This window comes from Haliaeetus leucocephalus, unplaced genomic scaffold (genome assembly GCF_000737465.1).
Source record: "Haliaeetus leucocephalus isolate CR32 unplaced genomic scaffold, Haliaeetus_leucocephalus-4.0 Scaffold222, whole genome shotgun sequence".
NCBI lineage: Eukaryota > Metazoa > Chordata > Aves > Accipitriformes > Accipitridae > Haliaeetus > Haliaeetus leucocephalus.
The window spans coordinates 585,379-606,872 of record NW_010972658.1 but is presented as its reverse complement, the minus strand read 5'-3'; the positions used below and the strand labels follow the sequence as shown (position 1 = coordinate 606,872).

The 21,494-nt window shown below is 36.3% G+C and overlaps 1 protein-coding gene across 1 annotated transcript in view; it reads left to right on the top strand.

Annotated features, from left to right (window-relative positions):
- The window catches only part of LOC104831409 (serine/threonine-protein kinase ULK4-like), a gene marked incomplete at its 5' end in the record, with an annotated part of 190,340 nt that overhangs the window by 132,715 nt on the left and 36,131 nt on the right, over positions 1 to 21,494 (top strand). Inside the window, one exon of the mRNA XM_010566968.1 lies at positions 2,858 to 3,043. Coding sequence (XP_010565270.1) covers positions 2,858 to 3,043 — 186 coding nt within the window. The remainder of the gene's footprint in view (positions 1 to 2,857; positions 3,044 to 21,494) is intronic.

Below are 21,494 nucleotides of genomic sequence, written 5' to 3'. Positions count from 1 at the left end.
GAGGATGGTTGCTGAAAGCTTGATATCCTGTGAAGAGCGAGCCTATCTGATGCCAAGACATTGGACCGAGAATTTCAGGATCTTCCTTTCTCTTGTTGGGTGACAAAGAACAGCAGCAACAGTGATAAAAGGTTGGGCATGCCAGGAGGAGATAAGCAAAGCCATTGGCCCTCTTCACCTAGAGCAAAATGTTCCACTGTCTTGCTTAACTGGGGACTTCTGCTGAAGACAGCCTACCTTGGGAATAACACTTATTTGCTTCCTTGAAAGCCACGTACCCTCCTGTTGTCAGGAAGTACTGCCAAGGACATGGTGCTTTCTGTATTTCTTCATGCGAGGTTGCTGTAGGGGCAGTCCTCTACAGAAACTGACACCTTTCTGCTCCTCTGGTATTTAGTGAATATCTCAGAAAAAGACCTTGGGAACAGTCTCATTTCCAAGTATGGCTGTTGTGATTACTGATCATACATGGGATTTTGTGCTTATGGAGCCCAGGGAACTAGCCTCCACTGCAATGCCAGGGCAAGGACGTGTCTGTCCAAATGTTCGCTGATTTTTTTATTTTGTATTTTTGGTTAGCCAACAAACAATGTTTGAAAATTGAATATAGTTCTTGTAGTGTGATTTTCTTCAGGGAGTGGTCGATATACCTGTCTACACTAATCTAGTAAGAAGCTGTAAGTTGAAGTACTGCTTTTGAAAGGGATGAGAAAGAGATATGTTAAAGTAGTTTAATGCTTCCTTCTTTTATCTAATAGTCTTTTTTTTTTTTTTCAGTGAAGGAAATACAAGTTGGCTCAAAGCCCCCAGTGAGATCACTGGCTTTTTTTTTTAACTTGATAAGGATTGAAGATATAAATGGAGCTATAAACTTGTTACTATTTATAGCTTTTCCTCCTTTTTAGCCTTGCTATTTATGTTGATGAAGTTATTAGATAATTATGGATGTTGGAAAGGAAACAATCAAATAGGTGGCATTTAGATTGAAATGAAGAAAAACCATACAGCAAAACTGTGGAAGAAATAGCTGCTGTGGTCTTGTCACTTGCATAGTATTAGGTCAAATAGAATGTGATATGTCTTGGGGCTATGTATTCAGAGCTTACATCTCAGTTCAGTCTGTTTTAAACAGCCAGCTCTATGAAACTAATGGAAAACAGGATTGTATTTGCATGCACATCCCTGGGGAATTGCTGCTTGAATATCTGAGGAGTATGTGTCTGATGATATGTTCACAGATTGCTTTAAAGTAACTGTATGGGTTTTCCTTAAAATGAAAAAACTTGGGAAGTTCATACTGCAGGTTAAATAAGTAATCATTATTGAAATGGTTGGGTGTATTATATAAATGGTTGGACAGATGATAAAAATTGTTTCCTTTTTATTGCCAGTAAGGATAGTCTGTTAACTGTACTTTAATCTAGCTTCTTTGTATTTAAATAGTACTTTTGGAATTAAAAAACTGAGTAGGAGTGATGAGGTGTTTTTACACTTCTATACCTTATTGGTTAAGACCGCCGCTGGTATCTTTTGTTCAGTTCATAGATTGTAAGGCGAGAAAAGGCTATTGTAATTGTTTAGTCTAGGATCTTATATAACACAAGACATAGGACTTTTCTAAATTAACTCCTCATTGTAGAAAAGGGTTTTGTTATTTTTTAAGAAAAAAAAAATTGTGATTTATAAATTGCCTGTTATGGAGAATCTGTCTCAGTTCTAAGAAAGTTGTTTCAGCGGTTAATCGCTCTTATTAAAGAAAGAAAGAAAAAAGGAAATCAAAGTATTATCTTCCTTTTAATCTGAATTCCTTTATCTAAAGTTTTGAGCTATCATCTCTTACTGGTCCTTTTTCAGGTAAAGGAATTAACCTGTCCTCAGCCTGCTTTTTCTCAGATGTAGCCAAGAGAATATGATCAAGTGCCTTTTAACCCTTCCTTTGATAAGCTATAGACATTTAATTCCTTCAGTCCTTTCCTGTTATGTTTTCTAATCTGTCATCCTCTTGCCTGTTCCAAAGAAACCTCTATGATTTTTTTCACTAGCTTTCGTGAACTGTCTGTGCTAAAACTAGGCATTGCATTTCTGTTGTCATTCCAACAGTGCCAAATACAAGTATAATAGAATATGTCTACTCATGTTTCCAGATTGTACTTTCAAGAAAGATATAAATAATTTTTATAGTGGTGTCATACTATCAGAAGCTCATTTGAAGATGATTATTAGCCATGCTGCCAAATCTTTTCCATAATTTTGCTTCCCGGGAAAGAGTTTTTCCATCCCATTGGTAGGGCCTGCTCCAGGGTCTGCTCTTCAAAGGAGTGCAGAAAAGCTGGAATTCAGGAAAAATATTTAAAATCTACAAAATGTACCTCCTAATGTGACTACTTAAAACCCATTCAACAGCTAGATAGCCTGTACTCTGCCTCAACCAGAAGCCATAGACTTGATTTAGAAATAATTAGATGAAGTTTTATGGTGTGCATTATGTAGAATATTAGACATCATGGCTATAATGATACTTTCTGCTATTACTACTTCTATTTAAAGCAAAATATACTCTCTGAATAACAGAGTTGGGAGCAACATTTTCAGTGCTTTTATGATGTCGCTATAGATAGGCTATTTGATAGAATCATAGCAGAGACATTGTTATACTGCTGCTTAAGAACAGATATATTTTAATTATACTTTCATCACTTGATTAAGCTTAGTTTAATGGAATTTTGAGTCAATCAACTAGAAATTATTCTTTCCTGGCACAATGCAAATGTTAATACTCTTCCAAATCCCAAGTGATATGCATTTTTTCTGAAATTGGAATTTGATTTTTGTTTGTTCGATTTTTGTTCATTTTTAGCTTCCCAGTGAAGATACTGAAATATTCGTCAGTGCCTCACAGTGCTTATCATTGCTCGTTCAGCTGTATGGAGGGAACGGTCAGGAGAGTATGTCTCCAGAAAACATGGACAGTTTTGCTGAAGTACTGAAGTCCAAAAAAGATACACAACAACTGAAGCTTTTGTTGAGAATTGTAAAGAGACTGGTGAGTCGGCTTCTAAACATTTTAAAAGTCCATGTGTTTCTTTAGTATCATTGGATAAGTTTTTGGCTGTCTTTTCCTCTTAAAGTAAAAAAGAGTGTAGAAGAATTTTGAAAACAAAGTATGTGAAGTTAAATTTCATGTCTTTAAATTTCAGTTAATTTCTCTGGAGAAGATAGCCTTCTACACTTAAAACCTCTTACAAAATGATTGTTGAATTTCTCCTATTTCAGTTAACCATTCAGTTATTTAAATAACTCATGTTATTTATATATTTGTTTAGTACTTCAGCTTTATGAAGTATTGGAACAATATTCTTAATGCCTTCTGAAATAACTAACCTTATAGTGTTAAATAGCTGTTCAGAAACACAGTGCTTGATTTCACGGTAAATAAAATGCCATTTTGTACTTGAAACAGGTTTGTGCGTAGACTATTGACTCCTCATTCTCACCAAGCGATAGGGACCACTTCTGCTGGAGTGGTTGTACTGTAGAATGCCAATCAGTGGGAGTCGTGCAGGGATTTAGTCTGGTGATATTATTGACAGGTAGCAGTTTCAGTTCTGTCATGCTCTGACATGGTGGCATGAGAGCAGCATTATGTCTTTCAAGTAGCTTAGGTGGAAAACCTTCTGTATCAGTAACATTCTCTCGGATAATACGAAGTTTTTTATCTTTAAGCGTCTTGATAAGAAGTTTGCCTGCATTGTCACCTTGTGTTGGTTGATTGCTTCACCCTTTACTCTCCAAGAGCAAGAGTTTTCAATTAAAAGAGGGTAACTTCCCCAGTGTAAGAGGCAGAAGACACTTGAATTTTGCAAGTGCAGTGCTGTCTACTAGGGTAAGGCTATAATCAATGGCAGCAGGAGTTAAGAGGAAGTAACTCTTTTGTATAGCTCTCAGAGCTGTTCCTATCCTCTTTCTCCTGCCTACTGTATTTACATCATAGGAAAGTAAACGCCATACCCTTTTTCCCAGTTATTCTCAGTCCTATCTTTCCCTAAAAGAAGCACAAATACATAAAATCAAAATTGATATGATGTTTAAAATTCATAATTTTGCTCATTCTTGACATCATCTCAGGTTTCACTCCTTTATTTTCTCATGCTCTTCCTGAAAAGAGAATTCTAGCAAAGATTTTTTTAAAGACACTTCCTATTGATTTTTGCTTGTACCTCTGCTTCTCTTTCTGTGTAACTGTTGTGCTGTGTAGAACTGGCTTTTGCTTCTCCCCAAAAGCAGTGAGAGAAAAGAGGCAACAGTGTGAGGAAAGGAAAGAGAAATGAGGCTGCAATATACATATCCAGCTTATTTAATTTTAGCATTAGCTACAGTCTTATTTCCTTTCCCTCCATTTTGAAGACTATGGTTCAAAAGTTGACCCAGTGTGCGGGATATTTAACACAGAAACTTCTGTTGACTATCTTAAGAGAACAAAGCTATGCTATCACCTTTTGAATCTTGCAAGTTCCTGTACTTTTAGATCTCTCCTTCGTATACCAGTGATACTGGTACTTGTTATTTATAATATCAGGCATAGATTTTCTGTAATTATTTTAATGAGACCATAGGATTTCTTTTGAAAGCAGGGTTCATAGATAATTTGACAGATTATTTAATAAATCTTACATTATTTCTTGAAATCTTAAAAAGTCCTGTTCAAAGGAGATGATTATCTTGTCAAAATTGTCGTAATCACAAAAGACATTGAAATATAATCATATCTATTTAAGAAGGATTCAGCCCACATCAGCTGTTCATGCTGAATTTTGAAGCCTAGAGCAGTGTTTTTCTTTTTTTAATATCTGAGCAATATTATAATAGAGGGATCATTAAATGCACCAATTTCCGTTCTTGCCAATCAGTGCTTGTACAGAGAATCTTTCCAATCTGTGGTTACATTAACTTCGTTGTTACAGGTACAGGTATTGCTTACACAAGACAGGAATGTACAAAAAGAATTCAATGTGTTTATGCTATAGATGCCTTTATAGCATGTATTTCTGGAAATAAGGAAAAGGCATAGCAGTATGACTAGTTATTTTTGTCCAAGTGTTTCATATGACTCCAGTGAGCCAATGCAGACAGATGTCTTGATTTCAGTCTTCAGTTTAAGGCATGTCAGAGAATTGTTGATGTACAAGATGACCTTACCTTGATGAAGTGGAAACTTATATCTATGTCTTGTTTTAATTTAATAGTATTCATTCATTAAGTTTTATCTCCAGTGGGTGGAGGGGTTTTTTGGACAAAGTTGGAGGTTTGTTTTGAGTTTCTTTTTTTTAAATGGTCATTGTCAACTTTGACCAGCAAATTGACTGCAGGGCAATATAAACTTCTTGCAACACTTTCTTCACTGTTTTTTTCCCTACAATTTTGTTGTATTCATTTATTAAACAGAAATAAAGATATAGGCCAGACGGGGGGGGGGGGATCTTCGTCAAGAATTATTAATGGAATCGCCATGAACAGCCCTTTTTACAGGCTTTATTTTGCTCTTAAAAGAAATCATTAGGAGTGAAAACCAGAAAAAATATGCTTTGAGCTAACTTTTGTAACTGTGTAAGGATCATTTAAAAGCTTTAAAGAGGCAGCATTGACTGTCGTCTTTCTGTTTTTTTATAATCACCTCTTAACTTTCAAAGCTTTTGGCTCTGTCAAGCCCAGGTTAGCCAGTCTTTTTCAAGCATATTCTCTCACTGGCATTGATATAATGGACAGAACCTAAATAAAATTACTGAATCAAAGAAACAGGGTTTGGTTTGGGGCGGGGGTGGTGGTGTTTTTTTTCCCCTTCAGCCCTTTTATTAACTCTCTTGTTCTGGTTGTTTTGTCTTGGGTTAGACAATACTGCTATTCGGATATTCTTCATCTTTTTTAGCAGCATTTATGTAACCAATCAGTGACGTCAGGAGAGTGATCTTGTCCCATTTGGGGGTTCTGGAAGCTTCTACCACTCTTCATGGAAATCACTATCTTATCACTTCATCCGTTCTGGGAAGATATAGTGCATCTTATTACAGCCCATTAAATCATCTAGATTGAAGTATTTCTTTATGAAGTGGAAGAAATTTTCATTTGGGAAGCAAATAGTTCAATTTTTGCCTGCTTTACTGAGAAGTTTTTCATTTCTCTTTTTCCCTAGAGGAAAGAAATCTACCTGCGATCTCAATTTAGCATCTAGTATGTAATGTAAAGGCAAGTGATTACCACCGTAATTTTTATCGAGCTAGCCCATATCTTTCCACTGGACATATAATCACTGTGGGGTTACAGCTGGGTACTCACAAATAAAATGTTTCAGCTTTCAAATCAAGAGGAGACTCTTTTTTATTCCATCTAGTAATAAGGAAAAATTCCTCTGAGAAAAATGCGTAAGCGTCAGGCTTTAACAGGCAATTCTGCACTCACTGTGGAGAGTGAACTTTTGTTCTGTGACTTTTACCTTAAGTACTTGTCAGAAAGTATATTTTAATTCTACCTAAATCACACTTTTTTCTTCTGATAGTCTTTCTAGAACCTCATTTTCACTACTTTGCTTATCATAACTGTCAAAAAGTTGTTCGTCCTTTATTTGTGATCAACCAAGACATTTAGGACGTCATCTGCATGTCATATACCCTGTGGGGATACATATAAGGATTTCTCAAATTGTATTAGGCTGCATAGTAAAGATGTTAAGGGTAGAATGACAATACTTGAGCTGTGGCAAAGGTCCATAACTTTCATTAATTTCATTGCAGGACTATTGAATGCTAATTTGCTTTCCCTGCCAGTTTGGGCCACAGCAGTGGCATCACTGTGTACCTGCGAGCAGATTTACTACCCTGTGTCCAATGAACCAAAGCCTGGGGAACCACTGGTCACTATGGCTGAAATACCATTCAAGTCATGTGTCCCTAAGGATTTCTGTCATGTCGATTAGTAATTATATCATCCTGAGTTTTATACAGAGATGTGCTGAGTTCATATCCCTTGAATTGACAGCTGTGTGTTTGTATATTAAAATATATGTATATATTTTTACTGTGATAGTTCCCAGTTTAGGTCCTCATTATATTAATCATTGATCATCCATTATGGGGAAAGACATTTAGAGCTTGAAGAGTTATACAGTCCGAGTAGCACAAATGTTTGATTTAGGGTAGCAGTTCTGCAATCCGTCTGTAAGTCAAAATTCTTGCTGGAGATTTGCTCCTCAATAGATTCCCACAAGTACATCTACAGGGAGCTTCCCTCAAAGAAGGTGAAGCAAAATCCCAAGAGATATTCCGACAGCATCCCTTTCACGGCTTCAGCTCCGAGAATTCAGAGCCACAAGGAGGTGCTTGTGCAGCAATTCCCAGCGGAGTCTCCTTTCCCGGAGTCTTACAAAGCTGTGGGAAGCTGTTGGCATATCTCCTGCTGCAAGAGCACAGCACTCAAATAGTCTCAATTAGCTGGAGAAAAACTTCTTATGCATCTTTCTCCTAATCTGAAGCTTTTAAGTGTGCCTTTAATTAATTTCATTAATTACTAAGGTAATCCATAGTAGTCCATCGCTTAAAGAAATGATTTTATAACAGAGATGCTTGTTAGACTGTGAATACAATACTCGCTTATGGGTTGCTGACATGTATAGGTATACTCACTGTAAATGCACAGTTGTTATATGTGTTTTCCTTAAATTATGCATCTTTTTAAAATCAGGATGACTCTTACATGAACAATTTCTATCCATTAGTGCTAATCTTTTATTTTCAAGTTGTTACCAAGCCTGCATCCATTTTTTATTGACCATCTTTTGTTGGCTTCAGTCTAATAGAATAATGTCCTCAGGTAGGATGGAGCATTTCATTAGACACAAACAACTTAAGATCCCCCAAGAAGAAAAAGCTAATCAACATTAAGATACATCATGCAGATCATAAACAGGATGGGTTTCTCAAAATGCTTTGAAGCAAATACATGGGAAAGATGACGTCTCTTCACCCTTGCCGCCATGTGGGGAAGCTCCCTCTGTTTGCACACTTGGACAGGCCTTTGGTTTAGGATTTGAATGCAGTTGGAGAGAGTCTCTGGAGATGAGAGATGGGGAGACTTCCAGCACCCGCTGTTGCTTGCCAGCCTTCCGCCATGGCACTTCCAGGCCCTGCCATACCCTGGCAGATGGAAAGAAAGTGGGCTGGGGGAATTGCCCCGTCCCCAGGGGCGAGGAGAGTGACTCTCCTCCTCCTCCTCCTCCTCCACTTCCGGGTTTTAATCTAGTCACAAAGTAAGTTTTTAAGTATAGCCCTCTGAATTTTGCATATGGTGTGATCGAAACACAATCTAATGGCACTCCTTTTTCTAAAAAAAGTTACAATGTCCCTGATGAATATTAAGTCAGCAGGGATATTTGTGAGTCGGAATTCCTGGGCCAAGCCGTTGCTGTTGGTCAAGAAGCAATATATTGAGTTTACAGTGAAGAGTTAAGAAAAACTGGCTTAAATTACTCAGAAGATGAATGCAGCTAATCACAACTACTCTACTACAATTTAAACAATTATTTAAATAGAGCTAGTATAGTGTAATTTAAAGAAATTCAGCATTTGGTGGGCATAGTGCTCCTGTGGCACAACCCCTTTGCTGTACTTTGTTGTTTACTGAACAGAGAATTGAGACAATATTGATTAATTTCCCTGAGTAATTTGGATTTTATTTTTTTTTAAATCTCACTAAGGCTGTATTTTGATCTTGGTGTTCAGTTTGTAATTTCATATGGGCTCTACCAAATTCTCATGGAAAGGAAATATTGTACTTTCATCATTTAGACCCTGATGGAAGATTTTTTTTTAAGCTTAGTAAAGCATTTTCAGTAGCACTAAGAAGGAAAACATTTAGTCAATGAAAGTGTAATTTTTGAATAGTCAAAACTTAATAATATTCCAATTTGTTCTCGGACATTCTACAAGCAATACCAAGTCCTAAAATATGGATTTAGTTTACAATAAGAATAACATAGCTTTTCAAAAAGCACTTTTTTAAAAGTACTGTATGAAAATGTTATTTGTATGTCTAGTAGTACTTACGATATCCAGATGTGAGAGGGATACTGTAGTTGATAATCATTTGAGATCCCATGGCATTCTTTATAGTAGTATACATGGTTAATTTTAACTTGACTCATTACATTCTGTGTATTGAAATCCCGGACACAAATTTTCACTGTATAGGTCTGATAAGAATTTTCATTTTTAACCTGAAATGGTTAGATACTGTTTCACCTTAGAGGCATGTTTATGCCCTGTGTGCCTGGCTTATGTAGCTTGTGAAGGGCTAAATTCAGGCTCATTTACACTTTGTGTAACTCATGGAGTGTTTTCAGGATGCTGAGTAGTAGTACAATATGTTAGCACTGTCCTTGACTTTCTCTTTCTTTGAGATTTGCACTCTATGGTTTCTACTGGAAGAGAGGGAAGAGTATTTTGGTATTTAGATTTACACGCTTGGTTACAGCACTGAAAGAATTTTAATATGCCTTTTCTGTTTCTGATTAGCCTTTCTTTTCGTTTACCTCTTTGAATTTGACAATATCCTCCTTTCAATTGGCAAAAATTCTCAAGCGCAGCATTCTGAAGTTATATACTGATGGGTTTTTTCCAGTATCTATCCTTCTGTCATACGAAATTAAACAGAACAAGTATCCATGGGTAAGTCTCAGTCACAGATATGTAGTCCCTGGAATTCTTATTTTCCCCTATCTTGTCGCTTTTGATCCTGTCCAGAGGTTCTGTGGCTGATAACCAGATTGCAGAAAACTTTGCTATTTTTTGACCCAAAGCACTAGATGGTACAGGAATGCTCTGCTTATTTCTTCTCATAGAAAAGGCAAATATTTAAATCTCTGTAAGATTGTCCAGGCTTATAGGATCACTTATTTCTGGCTGTGTCAGAAGCCTCTTCTGCTGTGTAAATTTTGTACTTCTCTGACTACACTTGCTGTAATTTACTTTTTTGGTGTAGTTCGTATCCCTGTGTACATATAACCATAAACACAGTGTATTTTCTTTTTGCATGTGACTTCAGGTAGTCTTAACTCAAAGTGTCAAGAAATTCTTAACAAATGTGAGAATTAAAATTCTATTTTAATTGGATCTAAGCTGAGATTTGGTTTTTTTAGCTGATCACTGGAGTCCACAAGCTTGTTCCGTTCAAAATACTAGGCTTCATATAACCTGTTGTAAAATCAGAACATTAAGTAGTGATATATTAAGTCAGATGGTGAGGAATTTTTTATGCAATTAACTTACCATTTTGGGGGTTATATAGGAGTTTGTATAGCTTGGAAGCTTTCGATTAAGGAAATATTTACTGGAACTTCGAATTTTTAATGTGATTTAGGTCTCACCTTTTTGCAGCTGGTGATAGGTCTGGAGTATCCATGGTTATCTTAATCCAGAGGTGCAGTTTTGTTTTACACATTTACACATCTGCAATGACTAATTTGCTGTCAGTGTTTTTACTGTAACTGTGAAGCGCTTTCTCTGTATCGGTATCGGAGAACATGCTATCCTTCGTCTGGTATTTCCACCACATAGACAAACACCTACTTTGCTAGCAAATCATATATTGAATTCTCCCACTCCCAACCCAGAAGTTAAAACAGAGGCCTATTTTAATGGCTTTCCTTAATTTTTCTTTAGTGTTTGTTTGATGCTGACAATTTTCTCATATATAGCTGGATGGCTCCTACTTTTGCTGCTTTCTGCTTTGTTCTAGTAGCTTTATGTTTAAAATTACTCACCGACCCTCATAAGCTACTGTCATGTTTAATGTTTGCAAAATATTTTATGGTCCTCAGATAAGGAGTAGTAAATATCAACAACAATTTCTTAAGAGGATCTATCAACACCAACTAAATAGGATTAAATTATTGAAAATAGTTTCTCAGCTTGAATGTTAATACCAGGTTGCACATATTTTCAGGTTCTGTAGCATTAATGGGAGCGTATGAACAGTAGCTGCTGCTTTCATTATTGTTATAACTGAATTGCATTAGTGCCTGTAGACCGGGATCTCATTGTGGTAAGCTCAATGCAAGCACAGTAAAAAGTCATTTCTTGCTCCAAAGAACAATCCAGCTTGTTTCCTGTATTCAAAATAAGATCAAGGAATTGCCTGAAAGTGACCCTCCCTAATAGGAAATAATTTCACACAAAGATGACCATCCTGGATAAAACAGATCCTTCGGCAATGTTCAGTTCTGTGCAAGCAGGAATGGGAATTTAGCTAGTCATTCCTGATTATTAACACAAAATTATCTTCATTTCATTCCAAATTTAAATTCTTATGGTTACAGGAGTATTTAAAAATCCATAGTCTTCATGTGAGGCCATTACCAGAAACTAAAAGACCTTTGAAAGATTTTTGTTGCCCATGTTAAAGATGAGATACAGGTACGCATAGAAACCAGGTTTATTGTGACTTTTTGCAAACTCATGTTGCAAACTCTTCAACAAAACCTCCCTTTTTTATTACATCTATTCTCTTAAACTCGGTCTCCTTGCTGACAAGTTTACTGAAGGTGAAATAGACAGTTACATTTCAGTGTGTAAGTAAAATTTTAACTACCATGTACCAGGAGTAAATCTAATGTAGGAATTAAGATTCCCTACTGGAAAGAAGTGGTCCTTCCTTTGACTTCAAAATCACCTACTACTGGACAGTCAGAGTAAAAAGTCTTGACATACCCTCTTCGTTAATCCTCAGTTCTCCCTTATTTTCCTTGCCAATGTTTCTATCTGTTGATTTTTGAATATGTTTCAATTTCTGCACTTTAATATGGCATCTGACAAACATTAGCCGTGTTTCACTTTGTCTAGATTCTTACCCTCTTCATCTTATAAGGCTGGCGTGCTGCTGACAAACTGGTGTTTTCAAAAAATCTTGCTATGAGCAAATCTGCAGGTCACACAGAGCTCGATTTAATAGCCAGTGTATGGCTGCAGATAAACAGGGTACATAGTTGAGTGCTTAAAGGGGTATATTGTAAGGGGGACAGTCTGTGGCCCGCAAGCTGTGAGTATGCGGGACTCTGAGGCACATGGATTAGGCAAAGGAGACAAATAGACTGACAGGGCATTTTAGATATGGGTTGTCTGTCAGATGGAAATTGTGAGTAAAAACATGACATAGATATGACGAAAGTATGCTGGTTGTGATGATGATACCAAGCAATATGACCATATGAAGCAAAAGAAAGGCAGTGTCTAAGGAATTAGAGATTGTTGCAAAGAGCAAGGATTAAAATTATTTTAGAAGTACTGGTGAAAACATATATACAATGAAAGAAAACAAAACTTTTAAAGTTTTTCCCTGGATCTCTCATGCATCTAATGGTTGGTTGAAGTATTCGTTAACAATAACTGCATACTTTTAAAGTTCCCCAACCCAACAAAGGGCCCATGCCCTGGCAATGATAACCATATCTGGGCTTTATGAACATGGTGCTGCACAATTTCAGATGACTCCGTGATTGATGTACATGGTCTGAAACAAGGTTATGTTTAAAAATAGCATTTGTGTGCATTAAGGTTAGGCTTTCAGTAGATTTCTACAGTAACCGACGCCCCTCCCCAAGTTCAAACAGTGGCTCAATCTGGTGTCTTCAGTGATGAAACCTCCACGCTTTAAATTATGGAGACTCTACTAGTTAAACATTTATAAAATGCCCAGTGCTGTCACTTATTTAAACTATTAAAACATAATGTTTTTATATGAACATCATTATAAATTTATAACAAATGTAATTTGTGGTGATGCAGTGATCTATGGGCTGTGAATTACTGTCCTTAATTTCACACAGCAGATGCTTTTTCTGGGATTCAATGCCTAGTTGATGAGTTCATATGATGCAGCATAAGAATATCTCATAATTTGCATACCAGGTCTACTCTGCTTATACAGCTTGCTTTTTTAGACCATTCAAGGGGCATTTTAAGAGCAATGAAGTTGACATGCAATCCTCAGTCTTGTCAAAAGCAGATGATTACTTAAATCCTTTAGTATCAATAGAAGCGTACTTCTTCCAGAGATATGTAGTGTTCATTTAGAAATGGATCAACAGATACATGTAATTTTATAGTCTCAAATAGCTCCAGTGATTTAAAATTCATTTTTTAAGGAAATATGCTGGTGTACTTAATTGCGAGAGAACTGTTGTAGAGCATAACACCAGTATACGTTGAAAAGTCAAAATGGTATGTTCCATAGTGCATAGTATTGTACCTTGTGGATGAAAATCTGATCTTTGTGCTGTAAATCGTTGTTAATTGCCATTAATAGACTTACTGCATATTAGAATAGTATCAGAAAAAGATAATTTATATCAAAACCTGCCCCTATCTGTGCTAAACAAAATGTGTGTATAAAAATCTGCCATGTATACATGACGTGAGGTATGTATATGTGATGTGAGGTATGCATGCTAAACAGTGGAGTCCACCAGACTAATAATTTAAACCAATTACATTATTTGTAACTGCAGTTTACTATTGTCCCATTTTGTCACTGAAAAAAAGAAGAAAGAATCAAGGTAGAATACCTTGTGCTCATTCTGACTGAATCCTTCCTTTGTGGCTTTTCATGCAAGAGGCCAGTGGTTCCAGGGAAGCGCTGGCGCAGGGCTCTCTGTGTGTCCCCCAGGCAGAGGTTTTCCCCGCAGTGGGCTGGGGGAGATGGAAAGGCAGGATTTCCCAAGGGAACTAGGCCCAGTGCTGCTGGTCCTGAGTGCTGGAGCAGAAAAGCTCTGTAGAGCTTACTGGTAAAGCAGCATTTAGTCAGCCCTAAAATTTTAACTAAGACCCCTCAGTGAGTAGCTGTGTGTTACTTATTCTCATTAGAGCAGAAGTCTACACTAAGCAGATTAGTTAAAAACAAAAACAGGTTAATCTTCTACAATCGAGCAATTCCCATGGAAATGAGTATATGAACACATCTTCATACTGCTACTTTTCTTCAAAGTACTACCAGTACTTAAATACTATAAAAGGTAATTTTTAGCATACATGATAAAATAACAAGTTTACATAAAGCATAAAAGGATTTTTTGTTTAAAAAGATCAGGGCCCTCTTTTGTCATTTTAAACTGTTAGTACAGTTTATATATTTGCAATATAAAAGGGGGTATATTCACAAAATGGCACACAGTATTTATTTTCAAAGTCCATAACTGTAAGATGGCTAAGAGTCATTTCTGCCCCATATATCAGTCAGTTATGTGTGGCCCTGGCTCTGCTAATATAGCAATATTTCTTTTGGTTTGGTGAGGAAAATTCTTATTGCTGAAAAGCAAATTACAGCTGTCATTGAAAGACTTAAATAATATGCCCTCAGGATTGCTCAAGTGGACTGTTGCTCCACTGAGGAGCTCTGATGACATCAGACAGATGCTCATGCAATTTATTCATGTAATTGTAGTTCCAAGATGGAATATATATTACATTTTGAAGGTGATGTTCTTTAATAATGAATGATTTTATAGACTCTTCTAGTCTCTATATCACCTTCACCATTCTATTTGTTAGGATCCTTTTCTTGACATGTCTTTTATTCTACATTTCCACCTCTACTTACGTGTTTTTGCTTCTTCGCTCAGTTCCCTAATCAGATGCTCCTGACTTTTTCTTGAAACTTACTTTTTTTCTTGTAAATTAAGCTGAAAGCTTTGTGGGAATTGATGTTGAAATCTGGAGGAGCGAGAATGTTAAAATGCCTACTCACATCTTTCATTTTGACCACTGCAGGTTTCAACAAGATCCTCTTCCTCTTCTTGCAGCTTCATACTTCAATTTTGCATAACTATTTATGATCTCAAGAGTACATAATTACATTAGCATACTGTTATGTGCTTGTGTGTGTACACCTATTAGGCTTATATACTGTTCTGTAATCCTTTAAAATTTTCTCATTAAATTATAACTTCTCTTATTTTTTAACATTTCCATCTACATAATGGCAGAAAGTTTTCAAAATGGCTAGGATTTGAAATACCTTAATTTTCCAAATTTAGTTGCAGAGCTTCCAAAGGAAATCTAATTTCCTGAAAGTACTAATTACTTACTCCTGAATATCAGGCCTATTAAAAGTTTCTCTGATTTGGCATCCCAAATGCCAAAGCAGACCTGATGCCACGCTTGCAGTACACAAAGTATATATGTCTGGTCTAGGGGTCACCACATAATGCAAGCATCACCTTCATGTCTTAAGTTGTACCTTTTGTACTAGTACAAATTATTTTGGACTGAACAAATGTTTCCTAATGCCAGCTGTAGAACAAAGGACAGAAGAGAAGGGAAACTTGTTGCCCATATTTAATTATATATTTCCAGGTGTAAGAAAGACCAGCCCTTAAATTCAGTGATGGTGCTGGAGTTGCACATTTTGGCTTTTGGTTCACCAGGACAACAATCCTGAAGAAAACTTTAGGGAAACAGGTTCTATATTTCTTACATAATTAATATATTGCTAGATCTAATGCTTGAAATATTGAGATGTCTTATGAGAGAGTTGTCACAGCTTTTATATAAAACTAGGAAAACCAAATAAAGAAAACTATAATATTTTCTGCCACTCAAATGGCTTGCAAAGCTCATTATTTTCATATTATTTTCCTGACATTAATCTTTTCACTAAAAGCATGTGGTTGAAAATAGAGGGATAATTAGCATTAGCCCATTTATGAGAAACTGCTAGTGACAGAAGCTTATTTATTGTTGTATACAATTAAAATATGATGCGAACACATGAGAATTTACATTAAAACAAGATTCCAGCTTGTCAGCAGTTTCCTTTGTTCAGCTGTGTGTTTATTAGGCTACAGTTGCTCACCTACTTTTATATGACTTTATAATAATAGTAGCAATGTCTTCATTATTGGAGACGTTTAAACCAGCTTGATTACACAATATGAAAATTAAAAATATACCTGATATAATCTTTGTTAAAGAACTAGATCTGGAAGTAAGATTATATACCAAAAAAAAAAAAAAAAAAAAAAAGACCTTTTTTTCTCTTCTCTTTATTTTTTTGGGGGGGTGGTGGTTTGTTTTTTTTTTTATTCCTTGCAGTAATTGTTGTTTATGCATAGCACCTAAGGTGATTTATGCAAATCATTTTGCTGTTTTATTTGGACAACTTCAGTGCATCTACAAATAAACATTTGAGACCTGTCAGGAAAAAAAGGCACATGCATTTTTTTTTCCTAATTCTGTCATTATACAAAGTGATTTCTGCGGCATAATAGTTGGTCTTAGTTTATGTATTTACGGGTCTTTGGGACTCATAGTCCTGTTACTAAGAGGGTCAGCTTCTCTATGTTCCTTGGCATAGATAAACTATGGGGGGAGGTCACAGTGAAATACCTGCACCCTTTTCTGGCTCCTGTAGCTGTATGGGCAGTATTTCAGAGCCTACAAAGAAGAAAGCAAAGGTTTCCTCTGTCAGTAGTGCCCTGCTGATACACAGCATCTGAAGGAAAACAAGGCAAGATTCAGGGCCCTTAGTTCTGTCTGGCCCAGAGGTGTGATCAAGCATAGAGGAGCCGTCAGCAAGTCCCAGTAAGAAGATGTAAAAGAAAGTTCTGGGAACCTTCCTGCAGCTTTCTAAACTGAAAGGTTTTGTGCTTTCGGGAGAAAAATAGGGCCATCATGTCTTCAGTGTGCCTAAGGGACGTATCAGCACTATTAACTTGTGCTAAGATGGTTCATGTTGTTCTCCAAAACAGTCAGAGAAAATACTGATTCTATTAATTTCATGTATTTTTTTGCAGTCACTATGTGCAAGTCTAGGTATCATGTGAACTTTCTGAGAAGATAGGTATCAACTTGCACAGCTTTCGTGCTGGCTGCATGTCTTTTCTAGCTGTCGTTGTATTTCTGTCTAGAGGGTTGTATTTCTCATACTCAGCACTGTGCATAGATGTAGAGTCATAGCCCATGACTTCTTTGAACTGAATCTTAGTCTGGTTTTCTGGAGCAGAAGCAGGATGAATGAATGAACAAGGACTTTGGTTGCTATCAAAATTAAGACCTTAAGGATATGCTTCAGGTTCATTAACGTGAACAGAAAGAACTGTGCTTAAGTGGTTTCTTGTGACTTTCCTGATGGGAAGCAAAATTTCCTTTCTTCAGCTTGCTAGTGTCTGTAAAAAGGTCCTTTACATGCCCACCACCCTGCCTGTTACTTTTGCTACATCTGGAAAAGCAGCACTCTCTTACTTGTTTGGGAAGTGTTCAGATACTACTGGAGCTATGATAGTAGTCAGCCCAGCATGTACAGCAATGGAATGCTTCCTGCTACCTTCAGTAGACACTGTTTAAATTACTAGTATATTTTTTTGTTCGGGAGTTGATGAAGAAAGGGATAACTCTTTGCTTTCTGTTACTTCTGCTGTGATTTCCTTTGGAGAAAAGTTGCCAACGTACCATAAAGTCTCACTGCCCCATATAAACATTTAAATTTGTTTTAAATGCCAAGCAGCACTTAAAACTGTGGTCTAGATTCATCACTTCTGATTTTAACGGCACATTTCTGCTTTTTTTTTTTTACCTAAATGTGTTATCATTGATTTAAATGGATTATGTTCTCATAAATTATTATTTCATATACATAAAATAATTTATGTAAGAATAGCTTGATGGTCTAATGCAAAAATTATGTCATTTCTAGTTAAGTAATTACAGGTGTCAATAATTTTCTAGAATTATACCACATAAGACACAATCATCTCCTTATAGTACTTTCCTAATTCATCTCTAGTGTCAAAACCATTGGGCTGAGTATGTGGGCAGAAACTCCTGAGTGACACTGTTTGCAGTTTGCCCTCTGATGGTGTTTTTACCTTTGCAGCTTTTGCTCAAATCTGGTTATTAATTTTAAAATGTGGAACAGCTCATAATGATCATTATACACTCCTCTGAAGTTACAGAGAAAAAAAGCCACAAATGTTTTGATGTTCTCACATTGGAAAACTGAGGTTTAAAAAAACCCCATAGTTTTAACACTGTAGAAATTGCTCACTAATGACAGTTTAATCATAGGGTTAAAACTGACTGTGATCTAAAGCAAAGAAGGAAGGAAGAGGAGAGGCAAGAAAAGAACAGATAGAACTATCACTATGCAAGAGCATCTGAGCTTAACCTTGGATAGCAGAATTAACTTGGGAGGGATTTTTGCTATCCCTTCAGCACATAGAAATGAGACAGGTATGATACTCAAAAAGTACAGTTGCACCCTACAATTTTCAAAAGAAGAAAACCAACTAGATAGTGTCATTGAAGCCCAGGGAGAATTAGACATAGTTCTTGAAAGCTTAAATTGTAAATAGCATTAATTAAAATGTGATCTACTATCTTTTACATCTCAGTTGAATTAATATCTTTTCTTTTATATTTTTATTCTATTACAGTGACTTATTTTCAAAATGTACCTCTGCTCTCAAATGTGGCTGATGTTGATTGGTGTGCTTGCACTCAAGTGTACTAGAAGTACAGATGAGAGAGCAAAGTGATATGGTTATGAGAAGTTTCATGCACATCTCCTAAGAAACTCAGCCTTTGGTTATGTGCATGTTTGCAGCATCACTGAAGAGGGAGTCTATGCAAACATTTTGGTTTGCATGTTTATTCTGGTTCACATCATTTCAATCCACTTGATTTCTTACTTTTTGGCCTGGATGAACAATCATATCAAAGCAAAAGTCAGATACTATCTTAAAATGTTTACTGAAGATGCAGGTAAGTAGACTTTGGTTCAAACTTGGGAACTGGTAATGGAACTCAAAGCCAATGTTTATTTTCTTACAGCTCTTGTAGAAACAACAATGAATATTGATAGAACATAATGCGTGTCAAATAAATCTTTTGTAGTGGCCATTCATAAAACAAATAGCGCTTCTCTTTACTGAAGCTGATGTCTATTAGGCAAACTGTTTTCATGCAAGTATGAAAAGTTTTAAGAAAGGAAATCGATGGTTTTGTGACAGCTTATATTTTTAGCAGTTCACTTCCTTTTTAATTTTGAATAGCAGAATAGTAGTTGTAGTGTTGTAATCTGTACTTTAAAAATATTTAAGACAAAAAGTGTTCCCTTTACATACCTAACATAGGTACCTTACTACTGAAGCTTTCAGCCTTGACTTAGCTGTAAAGCTGAATACGTTTATGGAAAGAAAATATTCAGTGTACGTGTTTGAATTTGGCAAGTCTGCCTTCCTAACTTAATGACCCTGATTTTTATGTATGTTTAACTAGCACTGATTTATTGATCAAAGAAAAAGACTGGGGAGGGAAAGGGATCAGGCAAAATGAAATATAATTGGAGGGAAAGAGTTTTAGCAGAAAAGAGAAAGTTTTAATCCTAAATTAAAATTTTGTTTCATATTTATATTTATTTTAGACATTTGTCCTTCATGAAATTCAGTCAAATTTTAAACAAAAACGTTGTTTAGAAACGATACGCGAAGATGCCTTGTACATAAGGTTAAGGTGCAAAAGACTGTTGGATGCTTTCAGCTTGGTTCTTGGTTGGTTTTGTTTCATTAGTATTATTGTGGTTCTTATATCAAGGAGAACACACCTTACCGATTAATCTATGTTAATAATTAGGTGGATCTTCAATGACTTTCAAACTCCTTCCCCTATTTCTATCATTAGTAAAAAAAAAAAGTCACTTATTTCTGTATGAACTTTTGGGGGCTTTAACTAGCAGATTCTAAGCAAAATGTGGTATTGTGTATGTGGTGATATTACTGCAAGTAGAAACTGTAGAGGTCATTGGGTTTCTGGCAGGATGAAATTTCCCTGTGGTATCATTTCTCCATTTATCAGAGAAACATCTCTGTAAAATATCTGTATTTAATGGAGTTAATCATTTGAAACCACCTGTCTGTCCCAGTCAAGGTTATAAGCAGACTTGTTCATTCAGCTATTTCACCCTTTTGTAAATCAGCAAAGAAGGTTTCTTCTTGCCTTTAAACATAAAATACCAAAGTATTTATCATAGCCTTAAACCTCTTCAAACTCCTACCCGAGTGCAGACTAATCCTAATAATAGATGGCGATCCACCGTTCAGTGTGGAGTGTGCTCAGCCTTCCTCTGGGACCACCAACTTGCACATGACATAGTTCTTGGAGTAGCGACCTTTTAGAGCTGTCTGTGGCTCACAGCTGGCCTATTGTTACCACAGAGCTTTTTTCGGACTGCTGCAGCTTGGGTATTTGCCTGATTAAATTCTAGAGGTATTGTCCCAAGTAGCAGAAACTACACATTATGACAAAATATTACATTTCCTCAGCTTTGAGGAAAGCGGTAGCAAAGGATCTTTTCTAGACTTGGTCAAGACAACTATTATGGGAATATGTGAGCCAGTTTTAGTCTTTGCCTGCAGACACAGAAAACTGTGAAAACAGCACATCCTTAGGAATAGTGGGATCAAATTGTGTGTATCAGCATCCCGTTGCTTGTTCACAATTTACACATGAGAATGCATGCCTTCAGTTGTGCAGCCTTTCCTTAGGCTTCCTATTGATAGAGACAGAGACCAGTACAATTCCGAATCTGACCACAGTCCTAAGAAAAGACTCTATCCAGATGTTTCGGTTTCTAATGCCTTAGTGATGGGCTGTCACTCAAGCAGAAGGAGGCAGCTTGATTAGTGTGTGGAGAAGACAGAAAACGATGACTGCCTGCTGATTCATCCTGTATTGCTTTTGGGTGACAAATGGAGTCTAATTCAAAATTTCAGATTTTTATCTGTAAGAATTCACATTGGGTAAGTCCCAAACCCTCATTGTCTTCTGACCCATCCCAGTTTTATTCTTCTTTGTTAGAAGCAGCCAGTCTTGTCTGTTGAAAGCATGCTAATCTGAAAGGTTATTTTTGGCCCTGATAACTTTAAAGTGCTCCATTTTCTGCTCAGAAAAATTGAAACTGATTTGGTTTCTGTTAATGTCTCTTCCAAGCATTTTTTACTTTATTCTTACCTTTAGAGCCTTGTGTTTTTCAAAAGCCACTGCCAATTTGAAGCAACAAAATAATTTAAAACTAAAGTTACATACTGAGGCTTCTGTCAATTGTTCTGATAATGTCAGAATATTTTACTCTGTCAGTTTTGGTTGTTTTAGCCAAGATGGCTAGTGATAGAATGGGAAATAAAATTCCTGATTCCTAATCCTGTAATGTGACCACAGAAGATAATGCTATATTAAAAGAAATTTAGAGCAATTTAGACGGGGGGCGGGGCGGAGACATACAAGAAGGTGTTGAACTGGTGTATATAGAGTACTCTTTACAGATGCTGTTGGACAGCAAGTGTTCTCAATTCAATTATTGGAAGACTATTGGCATGCAAGGAGATGAAACTTAGCAGGACTAAAATTTTGTGTATTTTCAATAGGAAATTATAAATAACCATTGAGATCAAACACACATAT